The following is a 23,149-nucleotide window of genomic DNA, read 5'->3' on the forward strand; positions in this document are numbered from 1 at the left end:
ATTTCTTCTTTCCCCTTCAATCTTTCAATATTCTCACCTATCATCTCCTTCCCTCCATTCTAAGAGGAAGAATTGGTTTTCCTCCTTGCCAAAGATAACTTTCCACTTACATCTTTTGACCCCACCTCTTCCCAGATCCTCATGTAATTGCTCCTTCAATTATCCCCTCTCTTATGCATCTTCAGAAATAATGACAATCTTTTACATTTATATGGTGTGTTAAGGTTTCACATCTATTACCCTACTAGTTCCTTTCTCTCAGCCCATAAATATTTTCAGATCTCCCCAATTCTGTTTTTCTTTTCCTTTTTTAAAAATGTAGTTTAAATTGATTCCTTTGATTTTTACATCTCACCCATTCCAAGTTTATATTTCTCCTTGATCTTATAACAGAATTAAAAAAGGAGGAAAACAGTTCAGCAAAATTAACTAACACATAAATTGAATCCAACTGTACACAGGGTTCTAAAATCATAGTTAGTCAAAGAAAGGAGAGATGTGGATTCTGTCTCTTCTTTAAAGACTTGCTAATTTTTAAAAAAAAAATCTTCCTTTGAATTTACAACTACCTCAAGCAATTATTCTCTCTAATTTTCCTTTCACTGCCAGGCTTTTGAGAAAAAGTTGTCTATACTTGCTGCCTTCACTTCCCCTCACATTTCTTCTCTCCTTCATAACCTGGCTTCCATCTCTACCATTTTATTAAAACAGCTCCCTCAAGGCTATAAATGAACTCATCACTAAGTCCAAGATTGTTATTTTCTGTCTTAATTTTATTTCACCTAACCAAGGCATTTGACTACAAGAAACATCCCTTCTTTCTGGATCATCTGTGCTTCCTTGGCTTCCATGACTCTATCTTTCTGTTCCCCCTATGTTTTCTTTACCCCTTTCTGTTCCAAGGTTTTGTCATTATCCCTCTTCTCTTTCCACATCCTTTCTTGGAGATCTCATAGCACTAATTATCACCTCTATGTAGATGACTCCCACCATATACCACCATCTGCCCAGAACTCCAGTTCTGTATTTCCAAACTCCCTATTGGTTATATACATATGGGTAGCCTACCAACATGTTAAATTCAGTATATCCAAAATGAAACTCATCACCTTCACCCTTACAACAAAAAATACTTTCCTCCTTTCCCTATGGTTTCTTTATTTGGGTAGATAATACCACCATCTCTTAGTCAATCAGGCTCTAAACCACAGAGTTATCTTTCCTCTCCTTCTTTCTTACTCTCCACACTCAATCAGTTTCTAAGTCTTATTGATCCTATCTCTTCCCTAACATTCATACCTTCCTTCAGACCCTTCTCGTCTAGACTAGCAATATCAAACTTCCAGCCCATGGACCCACAACACTCCCAAGTGTAGCTGGAGTTAGATTAAAATGTAACTGGGAAATATTTAACAAAATAGATAAAAAATACAACAAAACAAATTATATTACATTTTAAAATTAAGGCAATAAATATGCAGCCCACAGGCATTCTTATATATGGATTAGCGGCCTCTATTTCATGTTTGACACCATAGGTCTAGAGGCAAGGTAAAAGTATATTCTAGATATGGGGGGACAGCTTATACAAAAGCATGGAAGGTGAGAGAAGGAATTTCATGCAAAGGGAATAGCAAGTTGGATTGTTTGGCTAGACCAGTGATGGTGAACCTTTTAGAGATGGAGTGTCAGGCCCCACCCCCACCCCCAGACCAACTACCATGCTGCCCCCCCCCAAGACCATGAACCATGTCCCCCTTACCCCACACAGGAGAAAGAGGAAGTGTTCCCATTGGGCTGCTGGACAGAGGGGTGGGTGAAGTAAGGAATGTCCTCAGAAAGTATAGAGAGAAGGTGAGTGGCCCAAGTGCTCTGCTCCTCTCCAGCTCTGCTGCCTATGAGCTGCCCACCTTACCCACTGTGTGCTTCTATTGGGCTGCTGGGCAGAGGGGCAGGTGATGTGAAAAAATGTCATCAGGCACAATAGAGAGGGGGAAGGGAGCAGCTCTGCCTGAGTCCCTCAAACTTCCTAGTAATGGATTCTGAGGGTTTGGGGGGAAATGTGGCTGAGTGCCCACAGAGAGTGCTCTGTGCCATCTTTAGCACCCATGCCATAGGTTTGCCATTACTGGGCTAGACTATAAATTGGTTGAAGATAAATAAGACACAATAAGTCTGGAAATGTAAGTTGGAACTAAATATGTATTTGATTCTAGAGGCAATAGGAGGAGGAAGAGAGCAAAGGGAGAAATGGGAACTTTGAGAATATCACATTAGCAGTTATATGGAGAATGGGGGCAAGGAGAGAGACAGACGGATAGAGACAGAGACAGAGACAGAGACAGAGACAGAAAGAGAGATGTAAATCCTTTGAGGAGATCCTTAATGCTTAACACCTTTTTCTGGCCCATACTAGGTACTCAATAAATATCTGTTGTTGTTGTTGCCCCCATATTATTTCCAAGGAAAAATATCAATCAACTTTTAGACTTTGATTTAGGTGTCTTAACTGGTACTAAATGAATGGCATTGATACTCACTGTCACCCAGAGAGTTCATGGGTCTGCTGCCTAGGGAAATACCAAAGTCTATTTGCTTGATGCAGTGAGAGCAAACAGTCATCTACAGTCTGAAGCACCCCACCATCACCCTTTCACCCATGAAATTCCACTAAAAGTTCACTATAGAACCCCTGCTTTGGCATTATCAAGAGTTAAAATACAAATAGAGCCATTACCAATCATTAACTCCTTATCAAAAATTATTTTATTTCCATTCCAACCGTGGTTCTGTTGGAGCAAGTCAGAACAGGTTAAAGGGTTTGGGCAAGTTAATAGAAATGTCTTAGAGTGTAGGTCACTGCTCACGAAGGGGGACCTGACTAGGGCAATGTCTGTAGTGCTCTAGGCAGCTGGGCAGTGTTTGGGGGTGCTAGAGAGAATGTCTAAGAAGAATTTTCACCTACTCTAAGTTCTGTGTATGGTTGGCATTGTTCGTTATAGTATTTATAGAATCTGTGTGATTCTACTTCTAGAAAATGTTTTTTAATGTATTTGACCCTAAAATAATTTGAGAGGCTTTGAAAACATTCTACACATAATTCTTGTACAAGAAGTTCATGTAATGATTGTAGGTTTCTCCACCCCACCCACCCCCATTCAGCAGAGTGAGGGCATGTGGCATAGAACACTTAGCCAAATTAAGTTTCACACAATTGTTCAGGGGTCTGGAATTTTAGCTTACACCACTGTTTCTAATCCGTTTTAATATTGAAGAAATTTCATAGAACTGTAACACTGAACATGGTGCTCCATTCCTTTCCTCTTGAGAGTTCAAAAGCATGCCCCATGGGGAAAATCAGGGTGGGAAGGGAATGTGATGCTGGCAGTGGCAGCAGCAGCAGCCAGGAGGCTGTAATCCCTGCAGAAATCAGGAAAAGAAGGTGGTATGACTTCAAGTCTCTTCAAAATATGGAGCTGTGAGGTGGGGGACAGGCATGGATGATTCCTCCATCTTATTGGCAGGGAAATGGATGGACACTAGTGATCCAAAGTAACAGAAACACAATCCAAAAACCCTTCTTGGAGGTTCTCCTTATTCCCAATCCAGTCAATATATCAAAAGATCATTCCACTAAAGCTACAAGGGACCTGAAGACATTAGTCCAACCCCTTACTATACAGTTAAGAAAACCAAAGCTCAGAAAGGCTTAGAGGTTTCCCAGAGTCACATAGTTAATGTGTTTGAAATAGGATTTGAATCTAGGTTTTCTGACTTCCTTCATAGGCTTCCTAGATCTCACTGCCTATTAATAATGCAATTGAGAGGGGCTTCTCAATGAGTAAACTTTTGAGGGGCTTGGCTGCTCCAAAGAAGCCTAATTCAGCTTGTCTTGTTGCAATGACAAAAAACAGGGACATGCACACAGTCAAATGAAACCCTTAAGTAATGCTGTAGGAGGATGTGAAATTGTCAGCTGTTTTTCCCCTAAGCTTTATACTTTAAATCATACCCGCTGCAAATTTGCCTACTGAATGTAAAGTTGGGGGGCCATTTGACTGAATTTGCCTGCTCTGAGGGAAGAAAATGAATGCAACAATTGGCATGTGCTAGATGACATCTGGATAAGCCCTTACCAAACACCATAAAAGATATCTGAAAACGCCTTCAACAAAAGCTTCTTTTGTCCTTTCAGAATCTGGCAGGAACATTCAATGTGAATATTTCTCAGCTGGCTAAGGATCCAACTGGATCATATATGGCTGAGTGTCTCCTCCACACACGGGAAAGACCTTTCACTCAGGGTTGTGTCCATACACAGGGCATCTCTGGCAGAGATCATGCACACAGGACATACCCACTATCACATCTGGATGAGGGACCTCCTGTGTATGTTGTCTCCGTATGACCTATGATTGAGTGCATACAGCACATGTCCATCAGAGGTGGGTGAGGACCCCCTCACACCACATGACCCATGAATTGCAACTTGAGCACTCAAATCCACGGTGTCCCATCTAGCTGAGTGCTCTCATACACAACACAGACCACACCTGGCTGGGTGCACCCATGCGTGGGGTCCAGGAGTAGGTGACACACCGATATCTCTTGAACTCCTGGGGAATTTTCTTTGAACTATAAGATTAACGGGTCTGCCACATTATGCAAATCTAAATGTCATATTCTGAAAGCTTAATATTGATTGATTGCCAGCAATGCTGCTGTCCATATTTTAGATCTCATAGAGCTAAAAAGTAATTGGCTTCGAATTGTAAGAGATATTGGGCAGTGTCTGCCCAGATTCCACCCAAATCACAAACACTTCAGACCCAAATCTGGCTTCCTTTGAAAGTTAATGAAAATCTCAACTTCCACAGGAAGTCTTTCCCAACCCCTCTTAATTCACTTGCCTTCCCCTCTCTTAGTTATTTCCTATTTATTCAATAGAGAGCCTTTCATATATACTTATTTGCTTTTCATTAGATTGTGAGCTTCTTGAAGGCAGGAACTGTCTTTTGCCTCTTTTTTTATAACCCAGCACTTAGTATAGTGTCTGGCATATAGTAGGCATTTAATAAATGTTTTTTGACTGGCATGCAGTGATGAGAAACTCTATTCTCTGAGACTTCCCATTCCACTTTAGACAATTCCAGTGGTTACAAGTCAACCGAACCTACCTCCTCCTAACAATGAGCCCTGACTCCAGTGGGTGTCCCTTCTTACCAAGCACATCTTGCCTTTTGAAGGAGATTAATAATATCTCCCATCACAGAAAGCAGAATTAGCCTCTAATCCAGAGTGTATTGAAGAAACCACAAGAACCACACTATGTTCAGGTGTGATAATCAGTCAATTAAACTCTGTAGGGAGCATCTGAGCATTTGAGGGAGCTGGCTCTGGATGCAAGGTGCGGCAGAACCCCTACAGGTGGGAGGCAGACCGTAGCATCAGAGGACTGCTTTTAAGATGATAAAAGGTCTAGGAGAAGCCCACAGTATCTCCCTCCCTTTTTCTTCATAAGGATCAGATGTGGAAATGACACTTTGGTTTCACCTGTTGCTTGTAGCACAAAAACTGAAGCCCCATGCCCAGATTTTGTGACCACTCACAGAAAGAGGACAAGTATAAAATGCAGGGTCTCTATTACATCCTTGTGCACTCTCGGCCTTTCATAACTGGTATTACTAGCAAAACAGAAACAATGTCTAAATAGATTTAAAGGTAAATGTATTAATACCAAGGACACACAGTTGAGCATAATGTATCTTATTTCACATTTTGTAACAAATGAAAAACAGCAGTAGATAGTAAATATTGATATGATAAAATTGATGTGATAAAAATTGATGTGATGTGTCTCTCAATGAGTAGAACTGAAGTGCCAGTCAGCTATGAGAAGGAAACTTATTTTGACTTTAAATGCCATTTACAAATATTTTCCATCACACTTGCAACCTAAGTTACTAATATTTAAATGTTTTAAAATTATGGAACTTTATAATAATGATCCTTTGATATCATCTTGTCCCTGAAAAGAAATGCAAATATCTTTCTTTTGTACAGGTTATAATAATTGTTGAAAAGGGACCCTGAGTAATTGTTGATACAGAAATAGTTGTACCATCAAGGTCACTGCATATGGCAAAGGCCACCCAACCCATTTCATGTTCAACAGAACAATATGGAAACTTCGAAGAGTGTACTTTGTAAAATATAATCATACCGTGTTATATAGTAGAAAGAACTCTAGATTCAGAGTCTGAGGACCTCCTGCCTCTTCCACTTACTACCTATGTGACCTTGGGCAAGTCATATAAACTGTGTGGGTCTCAGTTTTACCATCTATAAAAAAAGAAAGGACTTGATGAGCTCTAAGTCTCTGCCAGCTCTGAGTCTGTGATTTAGTCCTTTCCAATTTTAAATTCTAAGAAATTTGAAAAAACTATCTTCCGATCAGGAATATTCTTGAACCACTAGAAAGTTGAAAATCTGTCATATATTTAAAGGCTTACAAAGAAATTTTATCATCTTTCTATGCAATCATTCTTCCTTGAGTCTGATCTAAATTCTTCATGCTGTAGTCTCTTCTCTTTGGATATCAAAGTAGAGAATTTTTACTAAAGTAAAAGATTTGCTGAAAACCAAATAAACCTAGTAGCCTAGTGTTCAATAAGCCCAAACACCATTATTACTAGTGAAAGAATGAACTACCTGAAAAAAAAACTGCAGGGAAAAGTTAGCAGCAATATAGTAGAAATTAGTTTTAGACCAATACTTTGCACAATATGCCAAGGTAATCTCCATATGACCTGGATATAAATGATAACAGTGCAGATAGATTAGAGAAACATTAATGAATTGCCTTTTAAATCAATGACTATGAGATGAGTTCATAACCAAACAAGTGATAGAAAGCATCACAAAAAACAAAATTTTGATTGCTTAAAATGTAAATGTTATTGCACAAACAAAATAAATGCAGCTAAAATTAGAAGGAAGACAATTGCAAGGGGAAAAATCTTTGCAGCAAATTTCCCAACATAAGGTGCCATTTCCAAGATATATAAGCATTGATCCAATTGTATATAAGTAAAATCCATTCTCCAACTGATAAGTGTTCAAAGGATATAAATAGATAGTTCTCAAAGGGAAGGATTTCAAGCTATCTATAGCCATATAAAAAGAATGCTTCAACTCCCTAATAATCAAAGAAATGCAAATTAAAGCACCTATGTGTTTCTACCTCATACCCATCAGAATGGAAAAATTGACAAAAAATGGAAAATGGCAAATGGAGGGACTGAATAAAAATCAGAACACCATTGGTGGAACTACAAATTGGCATAACCCTTCTGGAGACCAATTTGGGATTATGCCCAAGAAATTAGACAACTAAGTATGCCTTTGTCCCAACAATATCACTGGTCCTAACCCAAAGAAATCAAAGGAAATGTAAAAAAAATTATATAGACAAAAATATTTATAACAGCTTTTTCTCCACTAGCAAAGAACGGCAAACTAAGGAGGTACAATCAACTGAGGAATGACTAGATGAATTGTGGCTTGGGAATATAATGTAATATTATTGTATAAGAAATTAAAAAGCATCTATTTTGGAGAAACCTGAGGAGAATTGATGCTGAGTGAAATAACAAAACCACTAGAAAAATTCTATAATATCAACATTGTAAAAATGAACAGTTTTGAAGAATTTAAGAACCTTGATTTATGCAATCAAAATTTATTCTAGAGGACCAGTGATAAAGAAGAGTACCCACCTCCCATCAGAGAGGTGATGGACCAAATAGGTAGAATGAAATAGGAATCTTTGAATGTGGTTAATGTTGGTGTTTTGCTTGTTTGTGCTTATTTATTACAAGAATTTTATGTTTCTTTTCTTCCCAGGGACATAGGGAGAGAAAAAATAAGTGCTTTTTTTTTTCATTCTCTTTGACTTCTAGTGAAGCCCTGATCAAAAAGCAGAATTGTAGCTTAGATTTAAGATGGGTACTACCAACAAAGAGCAGACTCGTGGAGCAGATTCCTGTAGGGGCTGTCAAAATGAAAATAATGATAAGGATAAGGATAACAACTAGCATTTATATAGTACTTAAAGGTTTGCAAAGCACTTCACAAATATTATCTCATTTTATCCTCACAACTACTTTGGAAAGGAGGTACTATTATTATCTCCATTTTACATATGAAAAAATTAAGGCAGACAATAATTTGCCCAAGGTCATAAATTGAACTCAAGTGAACCTCACTCCAACTCCAGCTGGATTGCACCCCATAGCTGCCACTAAAGTTTCAAGAACAGACCAGGAGATAATATGTGTATATCATCTAAAGACCAGCCACGTTAAATATCAGGAGATTCATCGCCAGAATTACTTACTAAGTGAATGATCTTTTTGTTCACAGCATTTCACAAGCACTATCTGCCATATTAGGAGTGTCTTTGACAGTAAAATCATTGGATATCACATCTTGCCTTCAAAATAGTTACAGATCACCCTAGTCTCTTGACTTTTCTTCTCTATCACTGTACTCTAGTTAAATATATTCCCACTCTATATAGGAGGGAACAGATATATATCCTTATAGAAAGCTTGTGATGATGAGAACTAGGGATATGTTTTCCTCTTCATTCTTTAATGCAGGTTGCTTCGCCCAAGTCCTCATTACATGAATCACCATTTGAATGAAGTCAACAATGGCATAGCCAATAGGGTACCAAAATTGAGGTTTGGGAAGAGTAAGGTTCAAATCTTGCCTTAGTCATATACTGGTTGTGGGACCCATGGCAAATTATTTCGCTCCTCTAGAACTCCATTCTTCCTTTTCCAAAAGGGGGAATTTGGACTAGATTAGATAGCCTTTAAGGTCTATTCTAGCTCTAAGTTTATTATCCCATGAACATTCATTTTACTTTTAAAATACAAACGTATTTCTTTTCTTATGAAAACAAGCAAATAGAAGGTTTGTTAGGCACAGTGTGGAGTAACTCTAGACATGGTTTACATGGCTCATGGACAAATTGTGTACTGAAAATGGGCCAATTCCTCCTTCAAGTAAACTCTGGGCAAACTCCTATTTCTTTTAAGAGATTTTGGAGAGCAGCATACAGATGTCCAAAGCATGCTGACACTGCAGAGTAGAAAGCACAAGTCTATTAAAATCAATCTCTATTAATACTGTGACTATCCTGTAAAGAGGCTAAAACTGTCTTATATGCAAAAAAAATGGTTCAAGAGAAAGGTCTACATAGCTTCTCTGTAACATAGAAGAGCCGGATAAAGCAGCATATGAAAAGAAAAGAAAAACAAGATGTGCTCAAAAAAAGAGAATCTGATGCCTAATTATGGTCAATTTACCTCCATCAAGACTATGTTTTACCTTCTGAGGAAGAGATAAGGGTTGTTTTGTTTTGTTTCTTAAATGAGTAGCTTTTTTATAGACTGGAGAGTCCCAGCAGAAAAGATTCTCAGTAAATGTTGATGACAGGTCTTTGGACCATATTTTTGTCAGAGAGAAATCTTCTCCCACTCTCTGCACCTCATCCTGCAGCCATATAAATTGTGTTCTTCTCATCCAATCAAATCAGTAGAAAACATGTAGAAAAAGGTGAGAGGCAGTGAGGAGGAAAATAAAGAGAACTGGTTTCTAAGACTTGGCTCAAATCCCTTCTCTGACATAAACAAGCTGTATGGCTCTAGACAAGTAATCTTCAGGCAAATTCTCTAAGACTATGAGTTACAGAGAAAAAAGTGATCTGCATAGATAGAAGGACTTTCCTCATTGGAGAGCTCCCTATACATATGAAATCATAGTTCTAGACCAAAAACAAAAATCACGTTTTAGAAGAGGAAGAACAGTGAATACCCATTTCCCTCTTTGGAGGAATAATAAGAAATCAAGTTAACATGTAGGCCAAGAGATTCTCAGATTAAAATACAGCTAAATTAGTAATTGGTCCAGAGAAAAACTTGCTTTAGTTAAAATCCAATTCAATTCAAAAGAAATTTATTGAGTATAGTTCATTGTAGGTACCAAGAGGGAAATAAAAGAAGCATAAGATATGGTGGCCCCTGCTTTGGGAAGACCAGCCAGAATTCATCAATAAAACTAGTCTAAAGTATTATTGGCTTATTGCATCCATTAAAGACTTGCACTGGTGACACATTAAAAAATATGGTTAGGCAAAAACTCATGTGAAAAATACCTGGGGATTTTAGTAGATTCACTATGAGTCAACAGGGTGATCTTTCAGCTAAAAAAAGTTAATGTGAAGATCTGAGGATATATTCAGAGAGGTGTGGTGTCTAGAACAAGGGAGAGAATCATTCATCTGCAATCTGTCCTTGTCAGACACATCTGGAGCATTACATTCAGTTCAGGTTGACATATTTTAGAAAGGACATTGACAGCCTGAAGGGCAGGTAGAGGAAAGAAACCAGAATGTTAAGGGTACTCAAAACCAAACCAAGTGAGGATTGAGTGAAGGAAATGGGGATTGTGAGCCTCCCCAGATTTAAGGAGGGGAATAATGGTTGATTTCAAATATTTGAATGGTGGTCATGGACAAGGGGCATTGGATTTATTCTGCTTGACCCCAGAGTAAAGAACTAGGGCCAACAGGAAGAAATTAGAGAAAAGAAGTATAAGGAAGAGCTTCCTAACAATTCCCTGTCTTTGAAGATTTCTAATTGGGATCTGCATTACTATTTGTCTGGAATGCTCTAGATAGTATAGCTGCTTGAGATAAGAATTGAATCAGATAACCTCTGAAATCCCTCCTGACTCTAGAATTCTATGATTCTATAAAGACATGATGTCCTTGCTTCTTGATTGGGGCAGATGGGTCCATACTCAATACTAATAAATACTCCAATTACATAGGGAAACTCAGACAGAAAGTCATATGGATATACCTATAGATAACCAACTTTAACTGCTCAGAGATACATAAAGTAACAAGAGAGTATCTGGTGTTACTAGAAGACAAGTAAGGATATTTTGTCAACATTTTCTGGAGGAAGTTGATCTTAAATTAGAGATCTAAAGGGAAAGAATAAAGTTGGATAGAAAGGAAGAAGGAAAGGACTCCAGAAAGCTGATACACGTCTGAGCATGGTGGCTATAAAATATTCCAGGGTAGTGAGCCAAACAGCAAAGAGCATTTCAATCCTACAAAGAGAAGCAAATGCAAAGAATTGGAAACTGAAGAGGTGCCCATCAAGTAGGAACAGCTAAACATGTTATGGTATATATATATATATCACAGAATCCTACTGTGTTAGAAGAAATGATGAAGGAGATGGTTTCAGAGAAACATGGGAGGACTTGTATGCTGCAGAATGGAGTGAGAAGAGCCATGAGAATAATTTCTACAATAGCAATATACAAAAAGAGAAACAATTTTGAAAGAAACTTAGGAACTCTGACCAATATAATGACCAACAACAATTCCAGAGGACTCACAATGAAAATTGTTGCCTACCTCCTGATAGAGCAGTAATGGCCTCAGAGTAGAGATTCATCCATATTTGTTTGGATTTGGTCAGTGCCAGAATCTCCTTTGCTTGACTATACATATTTGTAATAGGTGCTTTGGATTTTTTGCTTTCTCATTTGGGGGGGGGGGGTAGGGGGAAGGAAAGAATGTGGATCTGGAAATATAATTTAATTTAATTTTTTAAAAAACTTTTTTTTAAAGTGATCCAAATAGAAAAGGAAGAGTAAAGCCTAATATTTGTTCTGAAGCCAGAGAATCATTCCATTTCAGTAAAGTAGCAGCTCCAAGGAGCAGGATTCTTTGGAGTCTAAGCATCCTAATTTAGGTGAATTCATCCTAAATGGAAGATGGATTAGAAAAAGTGACCTTAATGTTGCATGCATCAGCGTTAATTAAACATATTCTATATTCCAGGCACTGTAGAATAAAGACAAAGCCTATCCCTGCCCTTAAGGAGCTTACATTCTAATGGAATAAAACACATGTAAACAAATAGTTTCAAACAAGATGCATGCAGAGTAGATGGAAGGTAAATTTGGAGAGAAGGGCTCTAGCATCTGGGGATACCAGGAAGGGCCTTCTGCAGATGGTGGCCAACTAAAAAGAGTCTTAAAAACAAATCATAGATTCTGAGACAGAAGGGAAGAGTGAGAACCTAGGTATAGGAGGCAGCCAATGCAGTGATAAAGAGACATGAGAGGAAGTATCATGTGTAAGTAAGTAGTCAATGCTGCTAGAGGGGAGTTGAGTGCAAGACAGACTCTTACATGATGGTTAATAGGAACTATTTGGCACTTGTTTTCAAAAAAATTAATCAGTAGAACAAATTAGATATATGTTCTAAAATAAGCTCCAATAGGCATTACTTAGATATAAAAGGGAACATCATAAACAAATCAGAGAAACAAAGAATAAAATATCTTTCATAATGATGGATAGACGAATCTGCAATCAGACAAGGGGATATGAGTAAAGATATACTGGACCTAGCAACAGCAAAATAGCAAATGCTATAAATAGGGTTTGAGTTGTTGTTTTGTTCATTGTTTAGACTTGAGAAAATGAGGTGAAAGATGTTAATAAGGCAGATTAAACTTAAAAGTGTATCATGCATACATTTATCTTTCAAAAAGTTGAATGTTAAACATTTGCCAGCAAACTTGTGGATACAGAGATTCAAAGAAAACAAAATGAACAAATCTGATTACATAAAATTTTAAATGTTTTGCACAAACAAAGTAAATGCAGCTAAAATTAGAAGGAAAGTAGGGAAGTAGAGGGATCTTTGAAGCAAATTTTTCTGAAAAAGAAAAATATAAAATACAGGAGGTATTAATTCAAATTTATAAGAACAAGAGCCATTCCCCAATTAATAAACAGTTTTCAAAGGAAGAGATCCAAGCTACCAACACACTCTTCCTTCTTGCCTCCATCTCTTTGTTACCCTGGCTTGTTTCAAGACAGCTCAAATTCCATCAAAAGCAGTAGGCTTTTCTTAGTCTTCTCGGCTGTCAGTGCCTCCCCCTTCAAAATTATCTCCCAACTATTCCATATATGTTTTGCATGTATCAAATTATTTTCATTTTCCCTGTTAATATGTAAGCTCCTTGAGATGAGAGACATTTTTTACTTTGCTTTTGAGAGTAAGGGATTTTAATTTTAATGTGGCACTTGCAATAAGTTTCATCAATATAAAAAATTATTAGATATGGTGGTGTGTTAAAATCTTAGATCCTGAAGCAATTTTGCAAAGAGCCCTGTCTAGACCACTGCCAGAAGGAACAGATATGCCCTCAAAGTGGATTCATGAGGAAAGTGAGGGAGGTAGGGGGAGAGATTGAGACAGAGTCAGAGGCACAGAGAGAGGGAGGGAGGGAGGGAGGGAGGCAGAATTCTTTAATCAGCTCTGAGCACCACATGATCTGCTTGACCAATATTAACAGAAACAATTTGGAAATATATTGAACAATGAAAAAAAAATGTGAAGAAAGATAGCTTAGCAGTGCCAGATCTCAAACTGCATTACAAAGCATTAATCATCAAAACAATCTGGTACTGGCTAAGAAATAGAGTTATAGGTCAACGGAATAGATTAGGTACACAATACCCAGTAGTAAACGACCAGAGTAACCTAGTATTTGACAAGTCCAAAGATCCAAGCTTTGGGGACAAGAACTCACTACTTTACAAAAATTTCTGAGACAATTAGAAAGGAGCTTGACAGAAATTAGGTTTAGGCCAACATCTCATATTATGTATCAAAATAAGGTCAAAATGGGTACATTATTTAGATAATATGCAAATAAGAAGCATAGAATATCCTACTTGACACATCTGTGGATAAGGGAAGAAAGTATGAGTATGACCAAACAAGATTATAGGAAATAAAATGGACAATTTTGATTACATGAAATTAAAAAGATTTTGCACAAAAAAACGCAATGCAGTCAAGATTAAAAGAAAAGCAGGAAACTGGGAGGAAATTTTTATAGCAAGTTTCTCCAATAAAGGCATCATTTCTCAAATATATAGAGAACTGAGTCAAATGTATAAGAATACCAGTCATTCCTCAATAAGCAAATGGTCAAAGGATACAAACAGACAGTTTTTAGAAGAAATCAAAGGTATCTACAGTCATATGAAAAAAAATCTCTAAATTTTTATTGAGATTTGAGAAATGCAAATTAAAACAACTCTGAGGTATTTATCATTTTACATCTGTCAGATTAGATAATATGACAGAAAAGAAAAATGACAAATGTTGGAAGGGATGTGAAAAAATTAGGACACTAATGCGCTGTTGGTGAAGTTGTGAACTGAGCAGTTTGGAACTATACCCAAAGGGCTATAAAACTGCATCCCTCTGACCTAGCAATAAATATCACTACTAGCTCCGTATCTCAAAGAGATTTTTTTAAAAAACAGAAAAGAAAACGGGTCTCTTGGCAGTAAGGAATTGGAAATTAAAGGGTGCCCATCAATTGGTATGTAGTATATGATTGTGATGGAATACCATTGTGCTATAAGAAGTAATAGGATTTACTTACAAAAATGAACAATATGGAAATTTTTTTTAAATGATGGGCAGAATTGTTTCAGAAAAACCTAGAGGGGGCAACTGGGTCACTCAGTGGATTGAGAGCCAAGCCTAGAGACAGGCGGTTCTAGGTTCAAATCTGGCTTCAGACACTTCCCAGCTGTGTGACCCTGGGCAAGTCACTTAACCCCCATTGCCTAGCCCTTACCACTCTTCTGCCTTGGAGCCAATCAATACACAGTATTGATTTCAAGACAGAAGGTAAGGCTTTAAAAAAACAACAACCTAGAAAGACATATGATGCAAAGTGAAGTGAACAGAATCAGGAGAACATTATACATGGTAACAGCAATATGTATGATGATCAACTGTGAATGATTTAGCTATTCTTAGCAATACGATGATTAAAGACAATTTGGAAGGACTTATGATGGAAAATGCTATCTGCCTCCGGAGAAAGAACTAATGTAGTCTGCAAATCAAAGCATACTTTTTAAAACTTTATTTGGGGAGGTGCTTGGCCTGTTTTCTTTTAAAACATGGCTAATACAGAAATATGTTTTGCATGACATGTATAATCTATATCAAATTGAGAAATGCCTTCTCAAAGAGGGGGAAGAGGAGGGAGGAAGAGTATTTGGAACTTGGGATTTTAAAAAACAAATATTAAAAATAATTTTTACAAGTAATTGAAAAAATAAAGTATCAAATTTTAGAAAAATAAAAAGGAGTCTATTGAACAGCTTATAGATAGATAGATAGGTAGATAGATAGATAGATAGATAGATAGATAGATAGATAGATAGATAGATAGATAGATAGATAGATAGATATAGATAGGTAAAATACAATTAACAAAAATACAACTAGGACCAACTTGGGAAAAATTTGTTCAAGGCAGCTTCTCATTTTGGCTTTCATGCCCCTTCCTCTCTCTCGACTATCCTTGGTTGACCAAATCAGTTCAATTCAACAAACATTTCTTAAGATCTAGGGGCTGGGATTACAGAGACAATAATGAAACAATTCCTGACCTCAAGAAACTTACATCCAAAGTCCTAACCAGGGCCACTCTTCATGGACTATGGACAATTTCCTTCTACTCTCCCACTTTCTATTCCCTTAACCAATCCCATGACCTTTTCCAACAGACCTTGGAAACTATCAGTTGGAAAAAAATCTGAAAAACTAATTCATGATAAGGTGTTAATGATTGATAAAGATTCAATACGTTGCCACTCCCTAAACTACTTCTATTTGAACTGGGGATGATGCCTTGACCCAAAGGGAGTGGTACTTATTATAGCCTTTCAAGGAGGATGAGATTCAGGGATTTTCCCAGCACATAGGTAACTGCCTGCACCTCTGGTTTATGGCAGGCTTGGGCACTTCCCTAAAACATAAAGAGCAATGAGTTCCTTGATTGATTGTGGCGGTTACAATGTCAATGACGAGTGCCAGTTAAGACACCTAATTTTGAATTTTGTTGATATTTACTCCATAGGAACCCTTTTGATAGAACGTCACTTGGAGAGGAGTCAGGGGACCTCTCAGCAGCTCACAATTATGGTATTTTGTCACAATGACCCTGAGGCTAGGGAGATAGTACAATTATCATCCCATTGTACAGAAGAGGGAACTGAGGTTCTAAGAGTTTAAATCATTTGCCTATCATCACACAGTTTGTCAAAGAATTCAGACTCCTATCCCCCAACTCCTCTATTGCTTATCATTCAACTAAAGCAGGATCTATAGAAGTCACTGTCAGAACATCCTTCATGACTGGGAAACTTTCCTTTGTTTTTTCTACTCTTCCTTCTGACTTCATAATTTCTGTCAATGGCCCCAAGGTTCAATCAGTGTCTTCTCCTTGTAACCTTGAGGCTCTATTAGACTCTATCTTCTCCATCTCTCAAGCTTGATCAGCTACCAGGTGCTGCTAAGTCCACCTCTGCAATATGTCTCCAACCCTTACCTTCTGTCTTAGAATCATTATCAAGCATCAATTCCAAGGTAGAAGAGTCATAAGGACTAGGCAAATTGGGCTTGCCCAGGATCACACAGCTAGGAAGTGTCTGAGGTCAAATTTGAACCCAGGACTTCCTATCTCCTGTCCTGACTCTACCCATTGAGCCACCTAGCTGCCCCACTGCAATGGATCTTAAATCTTTTTGCTTCTTCTCTATTACCTGAGAGCCCAGATTGTACATACCAGTGTTCCTGTTGTCCCATTAGGTAGAGTTGAAGAAGGGATCAGATCATGAGCTCATAGATTTAAAGCGAAAAGACTTTAGTGGTCAACTAAGTCCCAACATTTTATAAGTGAGTAAACTGAGGTCCCAGGAAGGAGACTCCCTGCTAACAGGCAATTCCTTGATGTCACAGAGCTAGCTGTCAAGGGTCAGAGCCAGGATTTGAAGACATATCCAAATCCAACACCCTTTTCACTATAATATGCTAAAAAAGGATTCAATATTTACTGACCCCAGACTATCTTGTATATCTATTTTAGAGGAGAAAAAAAGACCATCTTCTGTATATTTAAAAGGCAATTAGTCTCATGATGTGTCTGTTTCCCCTTCCATGGTATACAAAGGGAATTCTAAGATCCGATTCTTTGAAGTGCTATTCTGTTTAGTAAATAAGTAAAATCAGGAGAAATGTTTCTACTTTGACCAGACCCTGGGGATATTTTCTGTGTGCCTGAGGCAAGGACCCAGTGCCTTGTTTAGTGGCTCTGCCAACCTTCAGCCCCTAAACCTCACCCATCAGAAATGGGAAGCATGGGCAAGTTACCTGACTTGCTGAAAGCAGAGATCTAGGAATGGAATTCTAAGCCCTTAGCTTTCCCCTGCCAGCGATGCCTCCATCCATACCCAGTTCAGTTATCTATTTCCCTTCATTTTTCTGAAGAATTCTAAGTCCCTCTGAGTTGAATGAGCTATTAGAATCCTTTCAAGCTCTCATAAACTGAACAGGACCTCTGAGGTTCTCAGGTAGGATACCTTCTGGTAGGTGGGAGAGGAAACACCTCTGAGCCCAGGGGAGAGATTCTGTTGTAAAATAGACAAGTACTATTTGGGTCCATTTTGAACCATATAAAAATAAATAAAGGACAGTGTTGTAAACGAGACATAGGGGAGAGACTTTGGAAGAAGACCTTCAGCTCAGATCCCAACGCTATCCCTTCATATAGCATTTTAATGGTTTACAAATTGCTTCGAGGGTCATGCGCTTGTTCTCTCATTTTTACCGATGTCTTGTAAGTTAAGGGATATGCCCAGAACTGAGCCATGAACCCAGGCACCAGGGCAAGGAAATATGACTTGATTCTGGGACCAATGACAACTAGAACAGTTGGAACAGCCTGATGGATGACTCAGGGGTCTACCTCACTGGGTTAATGGGGGGAATCAAATGAGATCTTATCCATAAAGTGCTTAGTACAGTGTCAGGCATATAGTAGGTCTTTTATTATTATTATTATCATTTTTTAAAGTAGGTAGGTCACTGCACTGGGTAGAGTGCTGAACCTAGAGTCAGGAAGACCTGAGTTCAAATCCAGTCTGAGACACTTACTGGCTGTGTAACTCTTGGCAAGTCACAGCCTCATTGCCTAAATTGCCTAAATTATCTATAAAATGGGGATATTAATAGCACCTTTTGTTGTGAGAATCAAATAAGGTAATATCTACAAAGCACTTAGCATAGTTCCTGGCACATAGTTGGCACCACATAAAATTGGCTCTTACTATTATAATTCTTATTGAATTCAGGACTTCTGACTCCAAAACTAGGGTTCCTTCCATTATATCACAATAGTTCCCTAATAATGAAGAGGTCCTTAGAAAGGGAGAAGAGCACCAGATTTGGGAGCCAAAGAAATCTGGGTTCAAATCCCCCATTCTGCCAGAGAACACTGAGACTCTCTGGCTCTCAATTTACTTATCTAGAAAAAGAAAGGATTGTCTTAGATGTTTTCAAAGGTTCCGTCCAGTTCTATAACTAGGATCCTGATGAGATTCTTTGAAAAGGGGATTGAGTCTACTCTGTTTGAATACTGTCCCAACTCACAGTAACCCTACTGGGTTAAAAAAAAAAAAGAATGAAGAAGTCAGATATGGATCTCTGTTGGACTTGTCTGAACAAGAGCTATAAAAGACAAGTTTGTAGTTGAACTGTTTTAAACTCTTGACCTCTCGTTGCCAAACTAAAGTCAGTTCAGTGCAAACAATATAGCCTGGTCATATCGATAGTCTGTTAATAAATACGGGGCTATTGAACATATTGGTGATTTCGATTCCACCACCAGTGACTCAGCTTTCAAAAGGAAAACGTATCGACAGTAATGACCTAACAGACAATTTCCTATGGTGAAGTTCTCTGCCTAGGCTCTGACTCAGCAGATTGAATATTCTCTTGTTTAGACAAAGCTCAATTCTTCCTCAATAGTATTGTGTGCCCAGAAGTCTTGAAAGCTCCTAGGACTTAGACACAAGTGCTGATAAGTTAACGCCTGGGAATCAGGAAAGATCATGCTATAATTGCATTAGATGACCTCATTTTATTTTTTTTAAAGGCTAATTAAGCCACAGCTGAGACTGGGAAGCTAGAATTAAATCACGCAGAGCTGACAAGTGAAATGTTCCTAACAGAAAAGAATGTGTGGGAAAGAGGTGGACTTGGAGTCAGGTGACTTGGATTCAAATCCTGATTTTTCTATTTGCAATCTGTGTACCACTGGACAAAGCATTTCATTGCCCAGGGCCCTAGTATCCTTTTCTGTACAATGAGGGGTTTGGACTAGATGGCCTCTGAAGTCCTACCTAACTACATCTATGATCCTGTGATCCTTCCAGCTTAAAAACAGATGATTCTGGGATGTTTTAAAGAGGAAGTACAAAAAAATTAAAAGTTTAAAAAAGATATATTGTGTGTGCACACCCACACAAGCACACAGACACACAGTATGTCATCTTAGCCCAGTCTCATGACAACTTTATGAATGAAAAAAACTTGAGATGGAGATGTTCTGTAGCCTGGTCGAGGTGATGGAATAAAAACCAGAACCCCCAATCTCCTGAGCCCCAAATTTCTCTGTGCTATCTCTATGAGGCTGTACCACATCCTCTGGGATGTTAGACAGTTTATAAGAAACTGAGCACCTCTAGGAAACAGGATGAATGAATTGGATACCTCATGGCCACGTTGCTGCCATCGATCACGATGGGTCTCAGGTGATTGGCGGGGTCCTCCAACTCCTCGTCAGGATCCATCCCCAGAAGCTGTCTGGACGAGTCCATGGAGCCACCGCAGCCCCGGGACACGAGTTTGGGAGCGGGGCTCTCCCCACAGCTCTCTTCAGTCTGAGGGCGGCTGCCCATCTGGATCAGCTCCTGAAGGATGTCATTCACCAGGGCCCCCTGGCCCAGCTTGGCCAACACTCGGACAACATCGTCCTGGCCGTAGCCCAGTTTTCGGAAGAACTCCAGCTTCTCTGTGTGGGGCTCCATCGAAGCCTCTCCAGCCTGCTTGGTAGAATGGGCCAGGGTCTGTTTCTCTCTGGAGTCAGCCCCCTCTGGTTCCCGTCCTCTGTTTTGGTTTTCACCAATAATATGTGAACTGAAGAAAAGGAAAAATCAGTCTTCTTTTTTTTTTTGGCCAACCTGGCAGTGAAACTGTCAGTTTACTAAGGGCAAATTATTTATACACTTGCTCTCCAGCTTTATCTTTCAGGAAATCATGGTCCCTGTGGGGATTTTCAGTTGCTCAGTGTGGTTAGTAAGCCACAGATACGATCACTCTGCTTTTACTAGTGCAATCTCAAAATGGCAGCTGTGTACCCATGGGCAAGCTTCATCAAAGCACAGAGGAGAGCGATGTAGGGAAATAAGGGCAGAAGTGCTACTGGCATTGTTGCACATCACAAGCCCCACTACAAAAGTCCTTTGGGGGGGGGGGGATCTCTTTTTAGTGGAAAAAAATCTTTCCAAAAATTTCTTTGGAAAAATTTCATTTCAGGCCCTCCCCCCAAAAACTCACCTAGTCAACCCCCAAGAAACGTTCTTCCAGAACAACTATCCCAACCTCCCTTTTACCATCCTGACTCTATCATTCATTGACCCCCTAGCATCACTTCTGTCTTGCAATTCAATTCTGGATGACTTGAAGCTCTAAAACTCTTTGCAAGACAAGCAAGACGAGACCCTGAGAGATCTTGGGGTTCATTCTTCCTTAGGATCACATGGATAATAGCCTTTGAGCAAGAAGGGACTTTAGTGAACATCTATTCCACTTCCCTTTGCCCTACAGATGAGGCAACTGAGGCCCTGCAACAGTGTCCTAGAAAGTCCCAGGGCAGTTAGGTGGCACAGTGGAGAGAGCAAATGGGTATAAAATGGATATTCCTAGGGCACAGGTCTTACCAGGGAAGCCCCTCTGCTCAAGATCCTTTAGTGATTCTCTAGGACCTCTAGAATAAAATAGAAACTCTCTGTTGAACACTTAAAACCCTTCACAATCTGACTGTAATCCTTCGTATACACTATATGTGTTGATCCCTATATATAACAGTCCATCTCCTATCTCCAGACCTTTGCAGGGATCATCTCTTATGCCTGGAATGCTCTCCTTTGCCAATTTTACATCTTAGAATCCCTGAAACCCTTCAAGGCTCAGCTCAAATACCACTTTCTATAAGAGGGCATTCCTTATCCCCTAGCTGTTAGGGTTTACTCCCAACCCTGAAATAATTTTGCATTTATTTTGTATTTAATCATCTGTGTCTACACTATTTCTTTCCAGTAGAATGTAAGCTCCTTGAGGTCAGCTATGTTTTTATTTTCTTCTTTGTATCCCCACCACATTATCTGTTGCCTGACACATAACAGGTAATCGGTCAGTCAACTAGCATGTATTTTTGTTATTCTTTAGTCATTTCAGTCATATCTAACCCTTCATGACACCATTTGAGGTTTCCTTGGCAAAGATACTAAGAGTAGTTTTCCATTTCCTTCTCCAGGTCATTTTACAGATGAGGAAACTGAGGCAAACAGAGTTAAGTGACTTACCCAGGATCACCCAGCTAGTAAGTATCTGAGGCTGGACTTGAGCTCAGGAAGATGAGTCTGTCACTAAAATGGTATAACTGGTATAAAAATTCCCATCACAAAGTTGGATATGTAAAAATCACTATTCCTTTAGCACCACAGTTCCTTACCTATAATTCATCCAGGGAACTCCAAGATCATGTATCTCCTCACTTGACAGATGAGGAAATTGAGACTCAAAAAGGTTAAATGGTTTGCCCAGGGTCATACAAGTCACCGGATCTGAGATCTAAAGACTTCCTCTGGACTTCAGAACAATGTTCCCGCTCTAGATTCCTCTGTCCCTCTCTTATTTTCCTCCCCTCCCCTCTCCCTTTTAAGCTCCCATTGGTCTGAAAGTTCCTTAAGGGCAGGGACTTTTTTCTTTGGTCTGCATTTGTATCATCAGCCCTTAGTCCTATGCCTGATAGGCAGTAAGCACTTAAAAAATGCTTGTTTCAGGGGTAGTTAGCCCAAAATGGGACATCCTGGGTTCAAATTCAGATACTTCCTAAGCTGTGACCCTGGGGAAGTCATTTAACCCCCATGGCTTAGCACGTATTGTTCTTCTGCCTTAGGACTGATACACAGTGTTGGTTGTAAGACAGAAGGTAAGAATTTTTTATTTTATTTACTTATTTTTGTTTGTTTTCTCAGGTGTTTTTTTTTTTAAGCATGTTGGTCATTGTTGTAAGAGTACACTCATACATAACGAAAACCTCAAAATAAGAGCAAAGATGTAGAAGATGACTTCAACAGTTCTTTCTCTGGAGAGGTAAGGATCAAAAAAAAAAAAAGGTTATTCTCTTCCTTACTAAATTTGGAAGGAATTTTGTAGATCAGAGTCCAACCTGTTTATTTTGCAAGTAAGAAAACTAAAGCCCATAAAAGGTAAAAGTCATACCCAAAGTCACACAAATAATTAGTATCTGGGGCATTAATTGACATCCCAAAACTCCAAGGTTAGTCCTCTTTCCACTGACCCAGTCTTAAATGTCACAGATGGGATTTGAACCCAGGGCATCTTACTCTACAAACTAGGGGCCATCTGGGTACAGTGGATAGAGTACAGAACCCAAAGTCATAAAGACTCATCTTCCTGAGTGCAAATCTGATCTCAAACACTTAAGAGCTGTTACCCAGGGAAAGTCACTTAACCTTAGTTTCTTAATCTATAAAATGAGCTAGAAAAGGAAATAGCAAAACAACTCCAGTATCTTTGCCAAGAAAACCCTGAGGTCACAAAGAATCAGATACGACTGAAAAATGACTGAACAACAATAAATACTACACTGCTTTCTTCCTATTTAGTCTTCCCATCATTCGTTTTTCATGATCCCAGTCTAGCTTCATATCCTTTATGTGGGGTCTGTCACTGAAATGCTATGAATGACCCATTCATCTCCAGAAGAGGACAAAGGCATCACCCTGCCTGTACAAACGAGGCAATCCCAATATGTATGCCAGGAGCGTTCTCCAAAACCACACATTCACTAATGACAAACC

The 23,149-nt window shown here is 38.8% G+C and overlaps 1 protein-coding gene across 1 annotated transcript in view; it reads right to left on the reverse strand.

Moving 5' to 3' along the window:
• ZC3H12D (zinc finger CCCH-type containing 12D) overlaps window positions 1-20,125 on the reverse strand; it is a 36,176-nt gene extending 16,051 nt beyond the window's left edge. Inside the window, exon 1 of the mRNA XM_001381108.4 lies at window positions 19,752-20,125. Within this exon, the coding sequence (XP_001381145.2) occupies window positions 19,752-20,068 (317 nt within the window). The 5' untranslated portion in view covers window positions 20,069-20,125. The remainder of the gene's footprint in view (window positions 1-19,751) is intronic.
• Between the last annotated feature and the right edge of the window lie 3,024 nt (window positions 20,126-23,149).

Source organism: Monodelphis domestica, chromosome 2 (genome assembly GCF_027887165.1).
Source record: "Monodelphis domestica isolate mMonDom1 chromosome 2, mMonDom1.pri, whole genome shotgun sequence".
NCBI classification, from domain to species: Eukaryota; Metazoa; Chordata; class Mammalia; order Didelphimorphia; family Didelphidae; genus Monodelphis; species Monodelphis domestica.